Source organism: Myotis brandtii, unplaced genomic scaffold (assembly GCF_000412655.1).
Source record: "Myotis brandtii unplaced genomic scaffold, ASM41265v1 scaffold325, whole genome shotgun sequence".
Lineage (NCBI taxonomy): Eukaryota > Metazoa > Chordata > Mammalia > Chiroptera > Vespertilionidae > Myotis > Myotis brandtii.
Window position 1 is genome coordinate 2,313,560 of NW_005362486.1, and position 19,100 is coordinate 2,332,659.

General features: G+C 53.2%; 1 protein-coding gene across 4 annotated transcripts in view; it reads right to left on the reverse strand.

The window, feature by feature from the left end:
- The window catches only part of PKNOX2 (PBX/knotted 1 homeobox 2), a 291,449-nt gene that overhangs the window by 67,293 nt on the left and 205,056 nt on the right, over positions 1-19,100 (reverse strand). For 3 of the 4 annotated variants that reach the window (XM_005870910.2, XM_005870912.2, XM_005870911.2), the window contains one exon: positions 14,111-14,219. In XM_005870910.2, coding sequence (XP_005870972.1) covers positions 14,111-14,197 — 87 coding nt within the window. In that variant the 5' untranslated portion in view covers positions 14,198-14,219. Of the gene's footprint in view, positions 1-14,110; positions 14,220-16,090; positions 16,093-16,179; positions 16,191-19,100 lie in introns of those variants that run through there. The other variant, XM_014543423.1, reaches the window with a different exon arrangement.

Genomic DNA, 19,100 nt, shown 5'->3' on the forward strand with positions numbered 1-19,100 from the left:
TCAACCTTTTGGCCCTTTAAATACAGTTCCTCATGTTGTGACCCAACCATAAAATTATTTTCATTGCTACTTCATAACTGTAATGTTGCTACTGTTATGAATCATAATGTAAATATCTGATATGCAGGATGGTCTTAGGTGACCCCTGTGAAAGGGTCGTTCGACCGCCAAAGGGGTCGCGACCCACAGGTTGAGAACCGCTGCTCTAGGGCCTTAATATATATATATTTTTTATAATCAGAGAAACTCCTTTTAATATTATATATTGAATTTCCTGTTTAAGATTTCATTTGAAGAAATGCTTAAATGGCTTTAAAACTTCTGATAACCATCACTACAGAAGATAATGCTTTTATGTTATATTTTCTTTAGTCAGAGGGATCCCTCAAATGTCATGAATGGTGACATGTCTCGCCTGTCTGTCGCACCGAGACAGCGCTGCCCCGGTGCCGTTGGGCTCATAGACTTGTCTGCCTCCTGCACTAAAGCTTCGCCCACACCCTCACCCCCAGCACCCATCCCCGACACAGAGTAGACGCTTAGTGTTTGTAGAGAAAATAAATGTGAGGGTAAATGAATGAATCCACCTCGAAAGCAGCAGGTATTTTATAGCTTAAAAGTTTATCATAGGATCTAGGTCCCTGCTTTCTGGAAGAAAAAGTATTGTACTTCCACAAACACAGCACAGTATTGCTGGTGGCGATATCCCCAAGGCATCTGCTATCTCGTTCTCTCCATTTAAGTCTCTGCTCAGACATCACATCTTCAGAGTAAAGAGCCCTTTCGCCCCTTGCAACGCCCTTCTTCTGCCTTATTTCATAGCCCTTATCATGACATGTACTACATGTCTACTTGCTTAAATCTCTCCTGCCCCCAACTAAAATTCAAGCTCAAAAGGACTGGATTCACAGTTATATTCCTAGCGCTCCGAATTGCCTGCCACTAGTAGAGGCTCAATAAATATTTGTTGAACCAATGAGCTGAATTAATGAATGAGGGTAATGAATGAGACTGAGACTATAAAAGAACTATACCTGCTTTACTATACGGTGTCCCCATCATTTTTTGTTAGGATGAAATAGCTTTGCTATTATTGGCCAAGCTGGGGGAACTTTCCCAAACTCAGTGCACAAGAGGCTAGACAGCCATCAGGGTACCTGGAGCCCTACTGCCTTCTGTTATTAGCTTTTGGCCTTGGGCAAATCCCTTAATTCTCCCACCCTCCAATTATCTTATCAGTAAGCACACTGGTGCCCTTTTAGGATTCGTGAGTATTAAAGAGATGCGATAAGGAAGAAAGTAGAAACAAATGTTCCAATATTTAAAAGAGAAAGAAGGTGGAATCAGAAATACTAAATATTGCTAATGTCCACAGTAACCTGGGCCAGTTTCTTTCATTCACAAATGCAACGGATTATTTCTCCAAATGCTACTCCGGTCCCTGCCATGTACTGGGCACTGTGCTGGGCACTGGGGTCACAGGGACGAGTGGCTGCTATAATGAGGCTCAGCTTCTGGATTTAACACACCTTCTAAGCTGGCAGATGGGGCAGATGTGGTAGACATGGACGGTGTAAGTGACCTCAGCCTGGTACCTCCCAGATGTCCTTGTGGGAAACATGGAGAGACGTGCTGGGTGGACAGTTGTGTGAATTAGTCAGCTTCCCCCAAAGGACGACGACTGCAGGGTAGGTGTCAGAGTGAGGAAGGCTTCCAGGAGAGGGAATAACTTTCTGCCTGGCCCTCCTCTTCAGTACTCTCTCCCTGACTTAGAGGATGTCTCACGAAATGCTTAACAAACATGGGTAACAGGAAACTGATCCAAAAGATCTTTATAGATGTTGGCAACACTCTGAGTCTAACAAGATTCATTTTCATCTAATAAGTCGGCACTTAACACGTTTAGCACTTCGGCCAAAAAAAAAAAAATCAATAATTTAAGTGCTGAAGAGGGGAGACACAGTTCAGCGGCAGTTTTAGTTGACAGCAGGCTCATTATGTCCCAAGTGTAATATGTCTGTCGAACAAACAAACGCGAAAACTGGCCTCAGCTAACGCTGCACTCAGAGGCCCAGTCCGCACAAAGCCTCCAGTGCCACCCGTGGTGCTGGGACAGGGGCAGGAGGTACGTTTAGAGGAGCGTCGACCGGGGAAGGGACCCTGCACTGCGCCCTATGAGGACTATTGGAAGGAATCTGAAATGTGTAAGAGGGGGATGATGGAGAGACGTGAAAGCCCCTCTGAGTCGTCTGAAAGAAAGATTTAATTCTGTCCTGTATGCCCCGAAGGATCAAATTACAAACAGTGCATTAGATCTTTATAACGTGGAGACAGATCTGGTCTCTCCCCAGGTAAGTTCCCAACGCCTCGCTCTCCAAGGCAGAATAGGCTGCCTCCAGGGGGGTGAGTTTCCGCTACTACAAGGCCATGCAGAGACGGCTGATCAGCTGGGCCCCCGTGGAGGGTCAGGAAGCTTTCTAGGTGGGTGGCGGGTTAGGTGGCATCTGAAGTCCCTTCCAACACCGGCAGGTTCAGACGCCAGGAGGGTGCTTTAATGACCACTATTATCCTGCAGAGAGTTGGGGTGGGGCGTGGATCCGATGATGCATCGTGGGAAAAAGGGCTTTGGAAGCTCTGAAGTGCTCCAAGCGTGGAGGGTGGTGTTATTGACCACGAGATTTCCAGGATGTGCTTCTTTCCTACAGCAAGGCGTGGCTGTGTCTGCACAGCCCATTCAGGGGTGAAATACAGGCCAGGCTGGTGCCCCGCTCTGCCCACTCAGGGAGAATTTCCTAGTGCACTTGAAAGTGAGCAAGGAGACAGGGCTGAGGGGAGGGGCTCCCCCTTCTCTCATCTCCCCTTTCCAGGCAGGGCTTTGGGGAAGGTGGGGGAGGCCTTTCTGGTTATAGAGAGCTCAGAATAAAGTGTAATCAGAGGTGGCCACACTCTAGGACCCCAAGAGGCCCGGCTGAGAGGCTGTTGCTGGGGCTCAGAAGCGGGAGGGGTAAGAGAGCAGAACTAGTCTCGGGAGGATGGTGACTCATTTATTTAGCTCCTGGGGGCCAATTCAGCAAACTCTGCATTTCCTCCAGGTCTGGAGAATGTGTTCATCTCCAAATACTAGTAGATTTCTTTTTCTAGCCAGACACACCCTTCCTCAGGAACTGGGGCTCAACGGGAAAGGCCCAGCAGCTGTCCATAAGGTCTGGGGCGGGGTGTATGGTGACTTATGGTGAATTTGGGGGTGGTTACCTGGAAGTACAGCCTGAAGAGCAGGAACAGGGAGAGACTGGGTGGACTAGGACAGAGTGTGACTGCTAAATGACTGCTTGGAGCTCCCTGGTTCTGGCCTATGAAAGCCAACTTAAAAAATTTTTTAAATTGATTTCAGAGAGGAAGGGAGAGGGAGAGAAACACAAATGATGAAAGAGAATCATCGATCGAACCAGGACCTCCTGGTTCATAAGTTGATGCTCAGCCCCTGAGCCACATCGGCTGGGCATGAAACCAACATAAATCTTCAGGAGTTTTGCAAGATGGTTAATATTACATTGGTAGCCTGAAATTGTCCGTGGTGGGAGCATTACACCATAGAAATAGCAAATGCTGCAAACCAAAGCCTCTTCACCTCCACCCAGAGCTCTGCTTATAGGCATGCAAAACCCGGGGGCTGGCAGTCTAGTCTGACCAGGAAGTGAGCAGATGCTCCAGGGTGAGGGGAGGCTGGGAAGCAGTACACCTGCCTGCCGGCTCTTATTGGCATTGGAATGCCCAATTGATGCTTTCTTTTTTGTTAAGCATCATCCTTGTGCAATTGTAGGGGGAGAGTGGGCACCTTGTGCTCTAACGAGCCAATAAAACATCTCTGCAAGCTTTAGTGCTTAACAATAATCTGTGCAATAGGTTAGTGTGATCCCCATTCTACTAGTATGTATGAGAAAACAGAAGCCCACAGGAGAGGTGAAGAAACTTCTGGAGATCACAGACAGTTTTTGCAAACGTTGGGGGCAAGAGTCAAGGGCTTTCTGATTAAATCACACCATGTGAATTATTGTATGTAATTACTTTTCTTAGAAGAGGAGAATGGGAAGACCCCCCCCCAACCCCCCCGAGTAGAAAAGAGGACAGAGAGGAAGGGCACTGGAATCAGAATGGAGTTTCATTTCCCAGCGCATGCTCTCGGGTTTCCATCCAGGTCCTGCTCCCCACTGCTCCCCACCCCGCACAGACAGCTCCTACATGAGTTCAAGTCACTTCTCCAAACACTGGTCATGCCAGCAGCAGTCCTTCGTGTGGAGCCCACATAGGAAGGCATGGGGGGTTTATTGATTGAAGGTGGCTCGGGATTCCTTCCTTCAGAGGCCGGGGAGAAGCTGGGAGAACTAAGGCCTGAGAAACCCAAGCCTTTAGGATGCCCAGGACTGAGCAGGGTCGACCACTGCCTGCTGCCAGCTGCCATTCAGAATTCCTCTCCTGGGCTCATGGGAGGTGAGCAGGTGGCTCAGAATCGGGATGACACCAGGGTTTTTCTAGAACAAACTACCAGAGTAGTTTGCAGAAGACACTGACATCAGCTAGAATGGAGCTCTGCCTTTGCCATTCACTGCTGGGCAACCCTGCATGTGTAACTGGACCTGCTGGGGCTTGGTCTGCTCATTAGTGAAATGCCAGTGGTACTCCCTGCCTCCCACCACCCTCCTGGGGGACCGCTGTCTCCTTCAGGGGGCGCTGGCTGAGCACCAGGGACAGACCAGGCCCCTGCTTTGGGCTCCCATGGCCCCAAGCACACTGCCACCAGACTGTGGACCCTGGAGGACAGAAACCCGTCGTTCCTGCCTCCTGTTGCAGCCTGGTGTTCAGTATAGAGAGTGCCCAGCTATCTACTGATGCAGGGATGACTGGTGGGAGTAGTAGGCCTTTGCAACAAACGTACCTTTTTAGCTGCAGATTTACTGTTGTTGTTTTTTTAATTACTGTTAATAGGAAGGGAGAGGAAGAGAGAGATAGAAACATCAATGATGAGAGAGAATCATTGATCGCTGCCTCCTGCATGCCCTACACTGAGATTGAGCCCACAACCCGCTGGGGGACCGCTGTCTCCTTCAGGGGGCACTGGCTGAGCACCAGGGACAGACCAGGCCCCTGCTTTGGGCTCCCATGGCCCCAAGCACACTGCCACCAGACTGTGGACCCTGGAGGACAGAAACCCGTCGTTCCTGCCTCCTGTTGCAGCCTGGTGTTCAGTATAGAGAGTGCCCAGCTATCTACTGATGCAGGGATGACTGGTGGGAGTAGTAGGCGACAGAAACCTGTCGTTCCTGCCTCCTGTTGCAGCCTGGTGTTCAGTATAGAGTGTGCCCAGCTATCTACTGATGCAGGGATGACTGGTGGGAGTACTAGGCCTTTGCACCAAACATACCTTTTTAGCTGCAGATTTACTGTTGTTTTTTTAATTACTGTTAATAGGAATGGAGAGGAAGAGAGAGATAGAAACATCAATGATGAGAGAGAATCATTGATCGCTGCCTCCTGCATGCCCTACACTGAGATTGAGCCCACAACCCGGGCATGTGCCCTGATCAGGAATCAACCATGACCTCCTGGTTCATAGGTCAATGCTCAACCACGGAGCCACACCGCTGGGCCAGAATTACTTTCTTGACCCTGAATGCCTCCGGCTACAACGGAGAAGTCACAGTCGCTGATGCAGGGGAGTGGTGGCAGCCAGCCCAGAGCTGAGACAATCAGACAGCATGAGGCGCTGGCACTCCACCTATGTGACCCAGGCAAGTTACTCAACCTTTCTGATCTGGGGTCCTCGTTTATAAAATGGGTGCAATGATACCTAAGGTACGGGGTTGTTAGAAGTAAATGAGAGAAGGCATACAAAGCTGGTACTTGGAAGTACTTGGCATGTGGTAGTTACATGATCCATACAAGCTGCAGCCCACATTCAGGGCAGCCACTTTTGCTTCTGTCGTGTGGGCTACCCAAGGGTCCCGCCCTTGGAGGAACCTGCTTGCCCTAAGCACCCAGGGAAGTGGGAGAGGGGGAAGGTGGCATTATCCGTCACGTTGGGCAAGAGACTCAGCTCCTCTGAGCTTCAGTTTCCCATCAAGTAAAAGTGGAGCAGCCAATACCTCTTCCCAGGGCTATAGGGGAGGGTGTGCTGCACACAATGGGTGCTTCCCCTCTGCATTGGACCCTACACCCTCCCCAAAACACCCCAGCACCTCACCCCCATATCCCTCTCCATATACCCTTCCCCCACAGATGGCCTTCCTCTTTGTGACTTTACACCCACCACCTCCTCGCAGGGTCCTTTCTGCAAACCCTAGACAGCTGAGGCCTGCACCTTCTCAGCATGTCTTCCTATGTGGAGCCCCTCTTCTGTGCCCTCCACCTACCAGTGCCTGCCCTCTCAGGCCACAACACGGGGCTGCATGCCCTGGCCCACTTGGGGCCACGTTGGGCTTGGCCAGGAGCCGGCAGTCCTGGCGCGCCAGGGCTGGCAGGTGAGACCTGGTTTCCTCCAACCGGGAGAGTCCAAGGACCTGGGGGAGGTCAGGGCCTGAAGTCACTTGGTAAATACAAGGTTTGGCTGAACAGCTGGGAAGCAACAAGGGGCACAGCCCCCAGGCGCTACAGGTGAGGCCTGACCCCGGCTTGGTCCCCGGTCCAGCACCTGCCCCTACGTTGTCCCTGATCAGACCCCACTGTGTAGGGATGTGTGAACATGCCTAAAGCCTTATGTCTTGTGCCTTCGCTGCCACAGCTGCCTCTGCAGGGCACGTCCATGTGCCCCCGGCCTCCCCCTGACCGTGAAGAAGCCACTCCTTTCCCAGTTCAGCCGGAGTTGAGTCTCCCAGGAGGCCTTTCCCAATTCTGCATGCCCCCAGCCCAGGTAGCACGACCCTGCCTGGTCTGTATGTGTGTTAACCTACCACCTGTGACACCGCGGGGCCCTATCTGCCTGTCTCCCTGTGGACTGGTTCCCAGTTCCCATTGCCATGCTGGTCATGGGGGGCTCCCAGTGTGTTTGTTAAGTGATTGAATGACTGACCGAATGAGGGGCTGAGTGATGTGTTAAAAGACTCAGGGATCCAAAAAGGGATGAGGTCAATGAGGGCTCCCCCAACGCTCCCCCACCCAGTCCACACAGAGCAGGAAGGGCTGGCTGCTGAGCCAGGCCAGCCCAATTTAGCTCAAAGAGGCTCCTGGAACAGCAGGCCTGGGTCACCTACATCTGATCCCAGGGCCGACTGGAAAGAACAGACCCCAGGGGAGTTCCTCAGCGGTGTACCACGGGGGTCTTAATGAACTAATTACTTTTAATAGAATTTCTAGGCAGTGGTTTACAAAAGGAGGCTTGTAAATGTTCGCTGGCCCTGCCTGCACTTCTGGGGTGTTGCTGACATGTGGCTAATAGAAGGGAGGCCGTGGACTTGGACCTGAGTCTTTCTCCTCCCAGCTATTGCACTTTCCTAGGAACTGTGTGTGCCTCACCCTTCCACCCATTTCTAGGTGGACCCTTGCTCATATAATAGTGCCAAACCAGTGATTTCTAGGAGGCCCTTAGGGGGCGTATCAGATTGCAATGTGTATGCACACTGTGTGTGTGTGTGTGTGTGTGTCTGTGTGTGGTGTTTATAGCTGGAAACACATATTTGATATGCCTATTGTGTTTCTACCTAATAAAAAGTATTTATTGAATGGATGAGTGAAAGGAATCATACTGAAATTACTCGCTTAAGTTTACACAACTCCTCAGCAATAGGGCTGGGACAAAGCCTAGGATTCCTGCATTTCTACTCTGTAGAGTCATCCCACTCTTCCTCCTTCAGATCAAGAACTCCAAGGACAGCAAACACCCTTGGGCCCCTACTCGTCCCCCCCTCCCCCCGGCCGGGCCAGGCAGACACCGGAGCTCCTCGATCTCCTGGGAGAGGGGGGCAGCGCGTCCCCAGCTCCTCGGCCGGTGGCTACTTGACCACCTGTTCCCAGATTTATTTTAAGCTTCGTATACTTGGGCCATTAACTATTTTTGTAGCTGTTTAGGGCACTCGTCCTGCTTGGTAGCAAGAGGATAGACAATAAAATTTGTTCTCTGGGTAAATATCAGAATTCAGGTAACAAGTTCATCAGATAAAAACTCTGGACAAGGCCATTGGAGTGAGTGAGTGTTCGCTGGCCCGCCTTCTCCCTAAATGGGGACATAAAGGACCACAGTGGGACCTGAGGCTGCCTTGCCTTTACACAGGAGGACTCCGGGTCTTAAGTGAGTTGGAGTTCAGGGATATGTCCAGTTTAAAGACCTTGGTGGCCCAAGCGGCCAGGGAGAGAGGTCACTGTGCACCGAGAGAGAAAAACCCAGCGGAACATAAAAAAAGAAAGAGGAGAGTCTGTTTGGAGTCTGTTTGGATGAGTCAAAGCAAGGGCAGGCAGGTCGCCCAGATGGTCCCAGGGGTGCTGCCCCCAGGGGCACGGGAGCTGTCAATCACAGCCACAGAAAAGGCTTAGGGGGACCTTCAAAGCTGCTGAATTGACTGCATTGCTGCAAAGCCAATGAGTTTCACAGGCAGCCGAGCAGAGGGCCTGCAAGGCGGGGGGCTCCAGCCCTTAAAGAGATGAGAGGGCTGTAAAGTGTGAAAACATCTGAACCAGCTTCTGTGGCCACAGCTGCAAGGCCTGGGCAGGGGCCATTCACAGCCAGGGCCCTCGACACCCGCTCTGTCTCCAGCTGTGAAATCAGCATGGAAACCCCAATGACTAATCAAAGGCCCAGCTTCCACAGGACGTCTGCTCCCCTGAGCCACCGAAGTGGGAATGGCGCTGGGAGAGGGAGGGCGAGGAGGCACTCGGAGGAATGGAGCGGTCTGGCCTCCCTAACAGGCTGGCCCAGCTCAGCCTCCCTGTGACAGGAAAGGTAGGACAGCATCACCTTGACCCCCAATCTCCAAGCACAGTTTCTTGGGGTCCTGGACACCATTCTCCTCATCTGTGGGCTGCAGAGGGGTAGAGGGGACGGAGGAACACAGCTTTTGCCCAAGGGTCCCAAGGAGATGCTTGACTTCTGACATGAGCTCCCCAGACAGCCCTGTAGTCCTGGTTGTGTGCCCCGCCTCCCTCTGGTCAAGGAGGCCACATCCTTGATGAACTGCCAAACCCTTTAAACATCACCCACCACCAAGTCATGCTACATACGTACCTACCCATCTACCCTTTAACTTGTTGTTCCTAAACTGTCAACTGAGTGCCCTCGTTCATAGGGGCTGCGCCTGGTGGATGAGACCGACCCCACCAGGGTTTCTGCTTTCTAGTCTAATGCTCATGCGGCCCCATGTGCTGGGGCCACGCAGACAGAGGAAGACTGAGCACTAAACACACACACAACTAGACCAGATGCAGTATTTGTCTTCCTATAAGTCAAGGGCAAAGATATTTGAGGAACGGTGTGTATGTGTCTACCTTTGAGGAAGAGTGGGGATAGGTTTTTTGTGTGTGGATAAGGTGAGGAGGGGGGGAACTGGTAAATCCAGAGGGCTTCCTGAAATTGCCAGTGGAGGTACCAGAGGGAGAACTTTGCTTGGTCGGCGATGTTGCACGTGGAATGAATGTTACAGGAAATGGGAGAACTGGAAGGACCTCTCAGAGGTGGAGAGAGAGCACATGAATGAGGGGTGTATGCCTAGAAGGAGCAAGACGGCCACTGTGTACCACGGGGATTCTGGGAGGGGCTGTAGTGCCGCTTGCTGGGAGGAAGCGACAGTAAAGAATGTAGTAACTTGGAGAGTTCCTTAGAATCGGGGTGCTGAGCTGTGGCAGGAGGGCTGTGGGAGCCCAGGTGACGCACCCCTGCTCTCAGGGAGGTCTGTCTGGACCAAGGACCCAGCTACCGCATGGGACGTGAGGTGCTGTGATTAAACAGCAGCAGGGGCGCGACCCTGATGGAACGTAACAGAAAGCCCCGGCAGGAAGAAGCAGGCCACAGGGTTGTGTCCAGTGGTCGCTGCTGTTGTACTTTCTAAGCTTACGGTCTGTCTTTAGCGCACAGTAAACACAGAGTGACATCCGCACAAGCAATCACGAGTTGCCTCATGTTGGGCTGAAATGGACTGAGGGGTGGGGGCTGACTGGCCATCATCCACGTGGTGTGCCCCATACAGCATGGGGCCAGCGCCGCGAATGCTGCTCTACTCAAATGGGAGGAGAGAAAAAAGCCTCCGCCATGTTAATAACGTTATTCCCCAAACTTCAAAAATGAAATTGCCAAGTTAAAAACCCGCCTTGAAAAAAATTTCTAATTTATTATAAAGAAGGTGCGGGGCTTGGGAATTTTGTAATGCAGATTCCTAATTTTCCAAAGTGAGGTTCTCCTGTGCATTTGAGTAGATTATGCTCGGCTCTGCTTGCCCTCAGCACAACGGGAACGTTATTAAAACGGCTGCCCCGGTCTCAGGAGGGGCGCTGCGTCTCGCTTCCTTTCTCATTTTGGGGACTTCATCAGACACTGTCCTTTTCGACAGTGGAAGAAATTGGGTTTCTGAGAGGCGACCTAGAGATGTGCTCAGCTGGGCAGGCCTTGAGGAAACAAGTCAGACTGGGTCCGACAGTAATGAGATTAGACCTCCCGGAACGAGGAGGAGGTGGGCCTCCTTCCAGAGGCCCTTGTGTGCCCGAGCCCTGCCCCCCTTGGCCCCGGCTTTCCTGAGGACACAGCGCCAGAGAGCAGCTGGCGCTCTCAGATAATGAGCATCGCGGGGCAGTGCAGCAGGGCCTCCCCTGAGGGGCGGGCTCAGCCTCCTGCAATCCTAGTGGGAAGAAGGCAGGGGGACCAGAGTGAGTTCCCCGCAGGAAACTCACATGGAAGACATTCCTATGCGCAAGCCACTCCAGCAGCCCTGAGAGTGGGGAGGAGGGCCCTCCAAAAGCCAACTGGCCTCAAAGTTTAGCACTCGCAGGAGAGACTATGTTCCCCAGGAGCCTATGTTCTGGCGACCTCAACCCCTCTGCCCTCCCACCTACTCCACTGCTGCCCTAACTCCTCCCATGATTCCCCCCATCCTGATTGGTTTCCTTGGGAACCAGCTCAGCCCAGGGAAGCCCATGGCAATCTCGCCATAGCCCAGTGGCCCAGCCAAGGCCATAAGGACACCAGACCTTGGCCTAGTCTCTACTATGGATGCTGAGATTTCCCGCCAGATCTAGCCCAGGGAAGCCCATATCAATCTCGCCATAGCCCAGTGGCCCAGCCAAGGCCTTAAGGACACCAGACCTTGGCCTAGTCCAGCCGTGGGCAAACTACGGCCGGCCCGTTTGAAATGAATAAAACTAAAAAAAAAAGACCGTACCCTTTTATGTAATGATGTTTACTTTGAATTTATATTAGTTCACACAAACACTCCATCCATGCTTTTGTTCCGGCCCTCCGGTCCAGTTTAAGAACCCATTGTGGCCCTCGAGTCAAAAAGTTTGCCCACCCCTGGCTAGTCTCTACTATGGATGCTGAGATTTCCCGCCAGATTCTTCAGCCCTGGATCTCGGAGGTCACAAACAGGTGTGTGGCTTCCCCAGGGCAAATTATTCCCCTGCTGTAAATGTTCGTTCCTTCCTTCGTTCCTTCGTTCCTCCCTCCCTCCCTCCCTGTCTCCCTTACTTCCTCCCTCCATTCCTCTCTTCCTACCTCTCCGTGAGTAGTTGAATGGTGAAGTACTGGTGACTCCTCAGAGACGACAGCCTGGGGACAGTCCCTGTTGGGGAATTGGAGCTTCCCTTTCTCACCCAAAAGGCTAGACCAGCTCCATGGTGGCTTCCAGGGCGCCGAGCGCCTCAGGGACGCTGCCCCACCCCCAACTTCCGCCAGCAACCGGGATTTATTAAGCTCCGCTGTGTGCTGAGGCTCCTCTACTTAACTACGCTCGGATCAGCATTCTTGGGCAGCACAGGCCCTTCTTGCAGCCCTCCTGCTAATCCCCACCAAACCCAAACTTCTCCCAGCTGCCGGGGCAGCAAAACAGGCTGGGAGAGGCAGCCGCTGCCAGCTGCCAATGCAGTGCCCTCGACCTCCTGGCCCACCCCAGTCGCCCCTGAGCCTTGGGTATGGGGGTGAGGGCCTTTGTGCCCACCACCTGCTAAACACAGGAAATGCCCTATTGCCATGCCCATTGCTACTGTGGCCCTTGGAGAGCAGCATCCGGACCGTAAAGGAACACCCCAGATTCCTGCTCTTTACCGACACCCCAGCCCCAGCCCTGCCTGCGTCTACTGAGAAGAAGAATGTTGTCCCCGTTGTGGGCCTGGCTTCCAGGGCTCCCCTAGCCCAGCGGTCGGCAAACTCATTAGTCAACAGAGCCAAATATCAACAGTACAACGATTGAAATTTCTTTTGAGAACCAAATTTTTTAAACTTAAACTATATAGGTAGGTACATTGTTATTCACTTAATTAGGGTACTCCTAAGGCTTAGGAAGAGCCACACTCAAGGGGCCAAAGAGCCGCATGTGGCTCGCAAGCCGCAGGTTGCCGACCACGGCCCTAGTCCAAGCCTCCTGCTCTTCATTCGCTCTGCAGAGGGAAAGGGCCAATGTGGCTCACCCGGAAGCATTCACACAGAGGGTCTGTGTCAGTGCCAAGTCCAGCCTGCGGTAATTCATGAAAAGCTACTGCCGTGGGCAGAGTGCTTGCTGGGTATGAGTGCAGGGCAGGGAGACTAGGAAGGAGCACGGAGTCGATGCGTGGGGGCAGGGTGGGGACAAAGGACACTTCCTGGCAGGCTGGTGAATGCCCAGTGCTCTTGCACTTTTGCAGGCTGAGGAGTCAGTGGTGGCCGGCTTGCTAGACGCTCTGCCAAGTGCAGTTTCAGGAGGATAACAGGATAGATAGAGCAACTGCTAGAGCTCACACTAGGCTGGGGGAGTCAGGGCCTGCCCTGTGTCTGCACCCTTATCTCCTAATGCTGCACAGCCCTGGGCTGCCCATGAGGACAGCTGTGTTTGAGATGTCTGATGCAGGGATGTCAGGGCAGGGCAACGACTGAAAGGAGTGGGAAATGCTGCCTGGCACAAAATAGGCACTCACTGCACATTTGCTCAATGAATGAATGAATATTCTAGCTGGCTGCATTTCACATGACAGACACTTGATAAATAATTATCGAATTAATATTGACTTGTGAGACCAAGCTAGAGAGAATAGGACAGTGTGAAGGTCACGGTCAGAGGACGGAGGCTGCTGTGGCAGAGCAGCATCGTGGCTAACTCAGAGTCTCAGAGAATGAGGTGTGGGAGGCGCACAGGGGGGCAGAGGTTAGAAGTGATCAGCGCAAGGCCTACAGGAGCCCAACCAGGAAGCCAGGCTAGGCTTCCAGGAGCAGGAGAGGGGCGATGGGACCAGGAGGAGAGGCTCCCGGGAGCTGCAACCAGCTAGAGTCTCCAAGGCCCCCGGGGACTGCAACCAGAGGGAAGGGTTGCAGGGCATAGAGAGACAGAAGCTGAGCGAGCCCTGAAGAGAAGGGAGATTCCTCCAATGGGCAGGCAGAGGAAGTGAACATAGGGGCTCCAGTGATCATGAATGGGGGGCTGGTCTAAAAGAGCCTCTAGTTCAGTGGTTCTCAACCTTCCTAATGCCGTGACCCTTTAATACAGTTCCTCATGTTGTGGTGACCCCCAACCATAACATTATTTTCGCTGCTACTTCATAACTGTAATTTTGCTACTGTTATGAATCGTAATGTAAATATCTGATATGCAGGATGTATTTTCAGGGGTCGCGACCCACAGGTTGAGAACCGCTGCCTAGTTTAAAAGTTTCCCCAAACACTCAAAGGCAGACTCTGTTTACCAAATATTCCTGGTTTGGAGCATTTGTCTGATGTCTGCTGTGAGTGGGGGGCAGGGTTGGGTGGGGACAGGACCATGGCCCGGTGTTCTAGGTAATGGTGACTAGGAGCTGATCCCTGTGTTTGTCAAATGCAATGACTTCCTTCCAGTGTTTGCCAGGCTCTCTCCAGAGAGGCCTCCCCAGGCCGGCCAGGGAAGAGCCCAGACCCACCAGGCCCTGCCCTCAGCCCCTGGAAGGCACGCACCCCTCCCATCACTTGGTGGACACTCACCTGTGGACTGTCCTGGTAGGGTGGGGGAGGGACATTTTGCGTGGCCATCATCGTCAGAGCTGGGGCTGGGGAGGCATGTTGCATCATGGGATTGATTCACATCAAGGATCTGTGGCAGGAGAAAGGGGGCCACACGTTAATACTGAGCACAGGGAGCCTGGGAACCAGCAGGTGGGCATCTCCTTGGGCTGGGCCACCTGGGCTGACCAGACACTGCAAGGGATGAAAGCCCGGGAGAGGCCTCGCTGAGAGATTTGACTTGAAAGAAACAATATTCAAATCAGATGTAAAATAACTTGTAAAAGCCATGCTTAGCTCAGCATCAGCTGGGGTTGGAGCTTGGAGAGGGCAAGGAGAGGGGGCAGAGGCTTGGCTGGTGGCAGCACAGGGGGAATGGGGCTGTTCGGGTACCCACAAGACAAGGTGCTTTCCCTGTCCCAGGCCTTCAGAGCAGCCACCTGCACTGTCAGGGCAGGGAGGCCTCGGGCCTTTGCCCTTCCAGCTCCAGTTCCCACCTCTCTGCTGGCTCCTGCTCCCTGTTGTGCTCACCACACCCCCTAGTGGTGGGAAGAGACGTGGGGCTCTGGTCCCCTTAGACAGGAGGGTGGAGGAAGCAGGGCGGGGAGGACGCCTATCACCTGTGGGTTTTTCTAGGTGTGTGTGTGTGTGTGTGTGTGTGCGCGCGCGCGCGCGCGCTGATGGGCTTACAGAGGTGCCTGCCCATTCTACGAAGGGAGACTTTCCTTGGACTTTGTTCAACACAGAGTCAGAGCCCAATGGCCACCCCCCCTCTTATAGCCGAGAAGATGGAGGCCAAGAGGAATGAGGTGTGTGTGTTACGGGGCTGTGTGCTAGCGAACAGGAATGGGATCCAAGTCTCCAGATTCCCAGTTCCTGATCTGCTCTACTGTGTCCCTGACCCCCACCCCACAATGACAAGCAAGCTGCCTCCACTGGGCCTCAAGGTTTCTTCTTGAACCAGAGCTGCTGCCGTAAGGGGAGACAGCCTAGACAGGCAGTGCCACCCAGGGTAACAGGATGCCCAGAGAGCTGTGTGGCTCAGTAGATGCCCTGAAATATTTAGAGCTAGAAACCACAGGCATGTCACCGTGGGGCAAGGAACCCCTGTGGGGTGCAGGCCCTGTCCTCCCAGGTGGAGGGTGCTGATGGCCAAAGATGTTTGTGAGCACAACCCTCAGACATCTTCCTCTTCTCCTCCTCTCCCTGAGCCCCCCTCCCCAGGGTCTCCCAACATATCCCATGCCTGAATTCTGGGGGAACTTGAGGGTGATCTGGAGTTGCCTAAGTAAAGAGGAGGGTCTCCAGGGTGCTATGTGGCATGCATGTATGTGCATGTGTGTGTGTGTACATGTGTGTGCATTGGTTCTTTTTCAGGAAGACAAAAGATCAGTTCTGGCTGACCTGTCTCTGAAGGCATGCTTTGACCTTAAGTGCACGTGGGAAAGCACTGGAAACCCAGGTATTCATTCCAATAATGCTGCTAAATGTCAACTGTGTGCGGGAGCTGTGCTGGAGGGTGTGGAAGCTCTCTCTTTGGACCCCAAGAGAATGAAGGAAATATGGATGTGGGGGGGGTAGGCTCAGCCTTTCCTGGAACTCTGGAAGATGAGGTAACTTTTGATGGGTCTGTGGGTCCCAAAGGCAAAGGTAGAGCCCTTCTGGGAACACCAATTTCAGATGCTTCTTTGCTGGAAGAAAGTGAGCCTCTGTGGGGCTGTAGTGCCAGTAGCCTCCAGCAGAGGGAGTGTGGGGGCAGAATCTGGGGTGAGAGCTCAACAGGCAGTTTTAGGGGCAACTAGTTCCAGGATGAAAAAGTCATAGTGAAGGCAAAGCGAAGGAAGTGCATTGAGGAGGATTTGGGCTAAAGAGAGAATCCTTTAATCTGCATTCTTTTGTTCACTGTCCAATGAATGGGAGGTCAGGTCGTTTTAGAGTTGCTGTTCCTAGAAATATTCACACAGCTTGAGGGCTGCCCTGCCTGGGGGTCAGGAGGGGTGGTTAGGAGTGATCTGCTCCCAGAAACAACCACTGTCAGGCTGAGCGGAGACTTCCCAGTCCAGAGGCTGCCAGGCTGTGGAGCAGGAGCCAGCCCTGACTCGGAGGACACAGGAAAACTGTCCCGAGGATGCAGATGGCCTTTGCCCCGCCCCTCCCCCTCTCTGGGGTCACCACAGGCCACTAGACCACTGCCCCATTGCCCTCTGGGCTTCTCCTGAGAGAGAACAGAAGGCCTTTTCATCAGGGGCTTAAGTTTCCCTCTCTGCTCACTCAGGCGCAGAGCCCTGGTAATCTGAGCGAGGGAGACGGGAGACGGTGCCACCTTCTCTTCTTCACAAGCCCCCACCACACAGACACTGCCCATCTTTGGGACAGCCCGCCGGCCAGGCCTGGGGCTGGGGGGCTAAGCGGGACCACCTGGAGAGGGATGTAGAGACCTGCCTTTTTGTGCCAGCTGGGGTGTGGGAGCTCCTTGGGCAACCTCTGGATGTCGAGCCCTCTGGGGAACCCACCCTCTGGGAGGGGGAAGGGGAGCAGCAGGCCTGAGCGGCAGCCGCCCAGCCCTGTCTTCTGAGCTTTTGTTGGGCTGGGAGAGCCACGCGCCCTGTCCAGAGGCCCCAGCGCTGTTACCAAACACCAGGGCACTCGAGGGAGCAGGGCCAAGACTGCAGATGGAGGACACACCAGGAACAATTCCCCACAGGGCAACGTCCTACCGAGGAGAGGCTGGCGCCGGGAGATTGCTTCTAATGCTGAGAACCTTTATTACGTGACAGCTAGGAGGGGGAAAGCCTAATGCGGCACTCGACCCCACGTGATATCCAAGAAGAAATAATTCATGTCACTGATATTATCATCAAAAAGAGCTACAAATGCCATTTTCCAAAAACCCAGGACCTAGTGAGGCAGTGTGCCTGGGCTGGGTGGGTGAGGGGCATGGAAGGACACCCCTTTAGGAGGTAGACATGGGCAGCTCTCTGCCTCCCCAACTCTCTAGCTCCCCCAGCCCTGCGGGGGAGGCCCTTAGCCAGGAGCCCTAACCTCAGCGTGTTGACAAACAGGCTTAGAAACAAAAAGACCCAGCTCCTTAGGAAGGAGCTCATTAGGACTTGTTGACATGAAACCTATTAGACCAATTAACATTCCATTAACGGCCTGGGGCACCAAGGGGTTAATGCTGCCCAGTAATTGGGCCGGGGTGCTGGGGTTGGGGGCTCAGGGCCTGAAGGATGAGAAAGCCTAATTGGGAACTCGCTGGCCAGCTGGCCCCTGCGGCATCTGTCCTAGCTGGGACCCTAGCTGGGACGGAGCATCCTGCTACAGTGGAGATGGAAGGAAGGGACCACTTCCCTTCGGCTCTCCACTGTCCCACCCCGTGGCCCCAGACTGAAGACGGGGCACAAGGACAAGTTGGGGGTACTGCCACCCTCTCAGACTCTGAAAGTGGTGTTTTCTTCATCCACTCTCCACCCCCTCCACCCGCCGCTGGTCCAGTTTCTTATTCCCAAAGAAGTAAGTCTTCTCTCCTCTCTCAGATGTGACTCATTCTTACCAAACAGATTGGAAAAGCTAGCATCCTTGAGGCCCTGGAGTCTAATTCATCTGAAGAATATAGTTTAGGGCAGAGGGATGGGGCAGGGAACACTGGGCCTGGGCCACCTGACTTCCCTCCCTCCCTCCTTCCCTGCTTCCCCTCCCTCCCTCTGTTCCTGCCTTCCTTCCCTCCCTCCCTCCCTTCTCTTTCTTCCTCACTCCTTTCTTGCCTTCCCTCCCAGCACGGCACTAGGAGGCACTGGAAAGCCCTTCTCTTCTGCCCTCCGACCACTAGCAGTGTTTTCATTATTTTCCTTCCCTCGCTACATGGAGAGGTTGTAGAAGTCCCATTCCCTGTCTGTGCCTCAGTTTCTTCACCTGTGAACTCCCATGATCTGGGCCTGTGCTTAGGGTCAGAATGTCTGGATTCACACCCAGCTCCCCCACTTCCTTGTGGCTTGTACAAGTCACTTTCCCTCTCGGACTGCAAAGTGAGGGATCTCACCAGAACGTTCTGGAAGTCTTTGCCCACGAGCAGCCCCGAACGCAGGAATGGAATGGGAAACTGTTGGATTGCAGCTTGAGAGTGAGGGACGGAGGCCCCTGAGGCAGGAGAGCTGGAGCCCTCTCAGCCCCCAGGTGGGTACCACCGCTCCCCCACTCCCCCACCCCCACCCCGAGGCTGGGTTCTGACGTCTAGACAGATTTGCAGGAGGCTGAAATAACACAATGAACTCAGCAGGAGGGACCAAAAGGCTGTATTAGTAACCAGGCTGGCTTCAACTTCTCCCTCAGGAGTAACTGCCTCAACCTGGCGCAGTCGGTTTATTTTCCTTCAGCCGAGAGCTTGGTCCAGAATGCTGGTCTCAGGCGCAGGCCCTTCCCATGGGCGGCCTGTAGGTGGCGCCGCGGAGCCCACTTTAATTGCATTATATAATGTAACCTGTTTACTAAATCGTGTAATCAGTCGCCTTAAGGATTTACAGCTTTGGATGTGTGTAGAGAATTGGACTTTGAGTCAAATTTAAAAACAAATAAAAATGAGAGACAGCTGTTGCTGATAGTGTGATATTCATCTTTTGGAAACAAATTCACCCCCTGGCTATAAATTATGCCTGGAAAAAAAGTGTTGTTGGTGGGAAGGAGTTGGCTAGGCCTCCTATGCTGGCAACTCAGAGCGATGAATCTTGAAATAACGGTGTCAACCTGTCACTGATTTCATGTGACTGTGGATTTATCTAAAGAAACACAAGCACATGCACACACACACAGACATACACCCACCCAGGTCTCTCCGAAAAACCTGGTAAGGGCCAGGATCACATGCTGAACGGAGCTCTGGGGTCCCTGCATGTGGGTGGGCATGTGGGCACGTGGGCGCGTGGAGTCTGCCCTGGGCAGTGACAGGTGAGACCAGTGGGGGATGGTGGAGAGGGTG